The following is a 6,527-nucleotide window of genomic DNA, read 5'->3' on the forward strand; positions in this document are numbered from 1 at the left end:
CTACTGTCGTCCGTTAACAGTGACGATATCCTAAATCCTTAAACTGACATTATGACATAGTGTCAAACATGATATTTTGAAGAAGAAAAAACATCCATCATTTGAGGCCATAAATAAAGTTAGTGTACTGTAAACAATATAAACAGTGTAAACAACTGTAAACAATATATCAATTTCACGATAAGATTTCGACGTGTATACATTTGAATACCAAGCATAGTTTACTCAACCCCATATTTTTAGTCATGGCGGAGAGAAAGGACAGACGGAGACTCATTCTTCTCACGGGACTTGTCATTATTCTCGTTTTAACACTAATAATTGTCCTTAGTGTTACATTAACTCGTTCTCAAGGTATGTCTTTGATCGCACAATTCACAACTAGATATTAATTTATCGCTCGTTTACAAACTGCTGGAAAGTTCATTTATGATGTAGCAGTGACAACAAGACAACATGGCGTAACAATCTTACCTCAAATTTCTAATTTGCTGACTATTGAGAAATTATAGCATTTTAGGAAAAACTTGCACAAAGTTAATTTTGTCTAAATTTGCTCATCAAGTTTGTCTCGGACTGTAGTAATTTGCGCATCACAAAAGTTAACAGTTCACTGTATAAACTACTCTATTACTAGTAAAACTACTTTAAACTGTGAAGATTCCGAACAAAGTTTCAAAAGCAAACTTGTACACGAACTATTCAATATCGCATTGCAAAGTATTTACAGTCTTGAATCGAGTGACGAAAAAGAGGACAACTTTTCGAGTCTAAATGAAAACTTGCTGTCTATGTATGATCTGAAACTCATAACGTTGTCCTGGTTCGTGGCGATATAGGAACCAGCAGTATCAAATGGCCAATAAAGGGTAAACTTTAAAGTTCAAAAATTTTCCTTTTTTGAATTCGCATAATTATATGCCTATATTGATCGGGTGTAAACTTATCTGTGTAAATATGATTTTGGTGGATTTCTCCTTGACCCGTACCATTGAATTTTTATGTCAAGCATTTTGAGAGGTGAGGTACGGAGACATTTTAAAACGGTCATTCTGACGTTGTCCTGATCAAACTCGTTCAACTTTCAGAACGAGCTTTACCGTGTTCTAATTCTACAACAAGACAGCATTGTTCCCGGATGAAACGCTAAAATGTTCTGTCATCTAGTGGTCAAGTGTGTAATAGTTGTTTTCTTGCTTTCATGAGATGACTCCTAGCTGTAATTATTTCAGAGCGAGGTTAAACATCTAAATGTCTATTCTACTAGTTATACTCGTCCAATTTCTTTTAAGAAACGCCGGTTGAATTTGAGATTGTCAGTCGGGAAGATTGGGGAGCAAGGCCAGCCGCCAAGCATGACAACATGACTACGCCTGTACAGTATGTCATACTCCACCACACTGCCTGGGATAGGTGTTACACGAAGGACGATTGCTCCGCGGAGATGAGAAGAGTTCAGGTCAGCAGTATATCCATATTTTGTATTCAAATTGTATACATTCTCAATGACATCATGGGCCAGCAACTTTCGTCCATGACATAGGCGAGCAATGTACGTAACTAGTCCCAACTGCTTGTGGCTTTGAATCCGTCCGTCGATGTACCCGTGTTCTTTGTGGCTCGACTAAGAGTGAGAAAAACGATCCTAAAAAAGATAGAAAAAATAAACGTAAATAGCGTTAATGTTGGCATTATATATTACTAGGATTGTTCAGGAGAAAAGCATTCATACAATATGTTTGTGATTTTGTTCTGTGGTCAAATGTCACATGTACTGCATATTGTTTTGAGGAGCACCTGCCAGGTAAAATGTATACTGTGAATTTAAGTTGTATTCTGGTAGTTTTTGTGAATATCATGGCAATATGGATATATCAAATGTTGGGGTGTGGGACAAGTTGTAGCCCACGATCACGCATGACAGATTAGCAATATATTCAAATTTCCAGCATTTTCATATGGATGACTATGGTTGGTGGGATGGTGGATTCTCATTTTGTGTTGGTGACGATGGACGTGCATATGAAGGGCGTGGATGGGATACTGTGGGGGCGCACGCTCCTTGGTACAACTCACGATCATTAGGTAGGTGTGAATTTCATGAGATTGACACCAAGAATAATGACGGTCATGAAGGGCGCCTCAAGTAGCACAGATCTTTTGATCCTTTCGTTTATGGATGCACACCTTAGTGGGGGGGGGAGATAGGTTGGTCTATGACAGACACCTGTGACTTCAGAATTTTGGAAGAGTGAACGTAATGAGATATAAAATGTATCTGTCATGTACGTTCAAACTTAAGCTGGATGATATAAAAATGATTACAATGTCAATATGTTGAATATAAGTCAACAATAATACTAGTACGGTTCATTATATTTATACATGGTCACGTGACGTGAATGCATGAATAAACGTATCACCCTTTTCCAGCATTATGACCTTTGACCTTGCTTTTGGCAACGAATTGACCCATTGAAGGTCCTGAATTAATGTCGTTTTTCCTGAAATCTATAATAGTACATTTGAAGTTGCCACTGCGTTTGAAATGACGGGTAAATTACACATCCTATGTACGGAAAGAAAGTTTGTTTATAAAAAGTACTCAGGGCTATAGTCCGTGAGACTATTCTCCAAGTCAAGACATAATATTCCAGCTTATAAGGAGATATTGACCACCAAGCTATCAGCATACACAAACTAAGCCATAGATTGGTTCAAGGTAGTAAAATACCTGTCTGTCTCTCTCTCTGCTAAATATTAATATTGTATTTATTTTACAGGGATATGCATATTTGGCAATTTCATGAAGAATCTACCGACTGAAGGGGCAATAGTGGCTGTGGAAACATTGATATCGCGTGGTATTGAGAAGTAAGTTGATCAATCAATCAATCAATCAATCAATCAATCAATCAATCAATCAATCAATCAATCAATCAATCAATCAATCAATCAATCAATCAATCAGTAGTAACATATCACCAATTGTTTTCTCTTTGTACTGAATAAAATGGACGTTGTTCTCGACTAAGTGAATAAAAACGTTGCCTGGTGACACATTGTCTACGTCATTATGACATGTACGGGGATGTGGATGGTAGCCGGAACAACGAAAGTGCAAAAACTAAAAGATCTGATATGTAGGAACAATTGTGAATCTGTTCTCTAGAAGAGTTCCACATTTCTGCATATAATTATAAGTATCAACATGCAGTGCCTTATTATATGGACAAATTCCTATAACCGTCCTACTGTAATATTACCAGACACATGAACATGTGACCAACAACTTGCCTTATATGGTTATGTTCCTAATATTACCATTCCTACCGGATATGACCACAAACATAAACACGTGACCAACTTTACCTTATATGGTTATTTGCAGTAATATATTAATGCACAACTACACAATATACGCTCATCGACAAGTTCGAACTGATACGACTTGCCCTGGTGATAGACTGTTTGAATTTATGCAAAATTGGAGAGGCTGGGTGAGTTGAAATATTTTCGCCTATACTATTTCGATCCACATTCAATTTTAAAGTCTGAATTCTTACTGGTAAACATCGCAAGAATGAGATTTTTCATGTGCAATTGTGTGTGTGTGTGTGTGTGTGTGTGTGTGTGTGTGTGTGTGTGTGTGTGTGTGTGTGTGTGTGTGTGTGTGTGGTTGTGTGTGTCTGTGTGTTTGTGTATATGTGTGTCTACATGTATGTGTGTGTGTGTCTGTGTGTGTGAGTGTGTCTGTTTCCTTCTGACACATTCGGTTGCAAATAAGAGTGAGTTGTCATAGAACATTAATAAGGTGCACAATTAAGTAAAATTGAACAAGAAAAGTTAAAATCAACACAAAATGTTTGGCACTACTTTCAATCAATGAACTCAGTGCAATATGACACATTAATAGAAGTTTAGATCATGAACTGTGATGAACTACATTCCGCCCTCAAAGTTGCATAAACGGTAGGATCACATTCCCTCTTTCAAAATACACATTGTTGTTGTTGTTGTTGTTGTTGTTGTTGTTGTTGTTGTTGTTTTTGTGGTGGTGGTGGTGGTGGTGGTGGTGGTGGTGGTGGTGGTGGTGGTGGTGGTGGTGATAAATGTTTTAAAACAATAGGGTTCTTTGCGGCATTCTTTGTTCACTATGGTCATTGTATTATTATACCTTTTTACGGCATCGTAGTTGCGTCAGAACTACACCCGAGCCTGCGAGAATGATGTCGACAAAATGCTATTACTTACAATATGCTTTATTTGAAGATGAAAATTTTCACCCGATAAAAATTAATAAATGAAACAATTAGATGACCGCTTTTTATTCCAAAACTGTATATTTTAAGTATATGTATTCTAATTCTATATGTTCATTTGCACCAACAGAAACCTGGACAACACTATCCACCAACTTAGTTTCAACAACGCGAAATAGCGCCATCTATTGGTCAACTTGGCGTATGTATGCGAAAACTTTACAAGGTGGCGGACACAGCAAAACGGCCAATAACTACATCTGACTTGAGGGTGTGGTTCCTTTAAGTTGTATGAACGATTTTGTTATCCTGTACTGTAACAATATATAGAGAAAGTACATGTTTTAGCACTCCAGTTTCCTTTCTATCGGTGTAGAAAATGATAAGACTATATTATATGTGGATTTACCATCAATCTGAATTCTACTAGACTAGAGCAAATGACAAGAATGAATTTCATTACATGGTACCCTTGCATAACTGTGTACAATCAATACTGAAACACCATCTTTTGATGGTAGTCATGTTTTGCTTTTTGCTTTTTTTCTCTACCTCTTGTCCCCTTTTAATTGCTGTTGCGGTTGCTGTGTATGGTTGAAGTGTATTTCTTTTGAGGCTACACAATCAATAAAACATCTTAAAATAAAAACTTCTCAAAAAAGTCTCATCACTGAAAAAGTTGGATTGATTTTAAGATGCCATCGAGAAAGAGTTGCTGGTAGATACGGTACTGAAAGCAATTGAAATTACACTACTACCTAATCATATCGCATGTATGTATGTATGTATGTATGTATGTATGTATGTATGTATGTATGTATGTATGTATGTATGTATGTATGTATGTATGCATGCATGCGTGTGTGTGTGTGTGTGTGTGTGTGTGAAAGTGTGTGTGTGTGTGTGTGCGTGCGTGCGTGCGTGCGTGCGTGCGTGCATGCATGCATGCGTGCATGCATGCATGCATGCATGTATGCATGTATGCATGTATGTATGTATGTATGTATGTATGTATGTATGTATGTATGTATGTATGTATGTATGTCCCTGTAAACACCTAGCTTAGACTAGTCTTGCTGCTAGACGTTCGGGCTTTCTTTCGATACTATAAGCGAACGAAGTTCGCAGTGAGGGCTTGCCATCCTCGATAGCGATGTTCGGCGGTCGTGTGTCGTATTCTATCGGAAGAACATCCGAGGTCTAGCACTAGTAGCAGATAGACTAAGCTTAGACCTGCCTGATAGATATCGTCTATGTCCTCTCCACGTACACACACTTCGACATTTGGATCCTCAATATTTTAATTTAACGAACGTCGGCCAGAAAACTAGCGCAAATCTAACCGGCTTCTAAATCTACCGGTTGTGTTAGATGTTGTGTCAGATGACGTCACAGGCCTGCCCACGTGATCTGTGAGGTGAGAGGAGCTGCAGCTGTGCGACTTGAACATGCGCCGGTATCACATCTGTGTCAGTAGACAGACTCAGCCATACACAGATCGTGACATGATTTAGATGCATGTTTAATTTGGTTGATTAATTCCTATGTGAAATCGGACAAGGTTTAGCCGTCCTGCCTGTCACTCGTTGTCATAGGGACCAATTTCACCTTCACCTTTACTTTTCTGTAAATGTGCTCTCTGGCAGATTGCCATAGGACATTATTTGGTATCAGAGATGTCACTATTTTATATACATGGTCATACTCCACTCTGACTCATCCTCATTGTTTTAACATTATAGTGCTCTCAATTTCATTTAACGGACACTATTTCTATAAATGAATCTGTCCGCATTTCTTGTTAGCCCATTTCCATAGCACTGTCCTCACCTTGTCAACTGACACTGTTACACTGACACCAACATGAGCTGCTCTGCCTAAGACCGTGAACACTTGTACTACCATGCCTAATTCTGCACCTGTTATTTTGTAAAGTGTCGCTCTTACCTTGGCCAGGTCTCTAACACAGTACCGCTACTTCTGTACACATTCTGTTCTGTAAATGCCGACGTTCTCGGAGGATAGAAACAGAAAAAACTGCTCCAGTTGGGACTTATAGAACGAGTCCTTGCCAGGTTAATGGATTTCACACTGAACTTTTGTGGAAAACATCAGATTATTTGGCCGAGATTTGCGGGATGGAATTTCTATAGTGAATTTTGTCATTAACATGATAATGGGCAAGACTGCTCGATTACGTAACAGTACTATAGGTTCCACCAAAACGTGACACATAACTCATACGACAGATTTCAAGTGAACGTG

The 6,527-nt window shown here is 38.3% G+C and overlaps 1 protein-coding gene across 1 annotated transcript; it reads left to right on the forward strand.

Moving 5' to 3' along the window:
- The first annotated feature begins 245 nt into the window (after nt 1-245).
- On the forward strand, nt 246-4,422 carry LOC144451000 (peptidoglycan-recognition protein SC2-like). The gene is made up of 6 exons (XM_078141759.1): nt 246-354; nt 1,293-1,459; nt 1,950-2,085; nt 2,784-2,874; nt 3,392-3,500; nt 4,393-4,422. The coding sequence occupies exons 1-6, from the start codon at nt 246-248 to the stop codon at nt 4,420-4,422; spliced, it is 642 nt and encodes a 213-aa protein (XP_077997885.1).
- The last annotated feature ends 2,105 nt before the right edge of the window (nt 4,423-6,527 follow it).

Source organism: Glandiceps talaboti, chromosome 20 (assembly GCF_964340395.1).
Source record: "Glandiceps talaboti chromosome 20, keGlaTala1.1, whole genome shotgun sequence".
In the NCBI taxonomy this organism is placed as follows: domain Eukaryota; kingdom Metazoa; phylum Hemichordata; class Enteropneusta; family Spengelidae; genus Glandiceps; species Glandiceps talaboti.

What these genes read in the sequence shown, in the direction of transcription:
- LOC144451000 (XM_078141759.1), top strand. Translation starts at nt 246, where the DNA reads ATGGCGGAGAGAAAGGACAGACGGAGACTCATTCTTCTCACGGGACTT. An exon ending in TACATTAACTCGTTCTCAAG is followed by an intron (nt 355 to 1,292) that starts GTATGTCTTTGA and finishes ATTTCTTTTAAG; the next exon opens with AAACGCCGGTTGAATTTGAG. An exon ending in ATATCGCGTGGTATTGAGAA is followed by an intron (nt 2,875 to 3,391) that starts GTAAGTTGATCA and finishes GGTTATTTGCAG; the next exon opens with TAATATATTAATGCACAACT.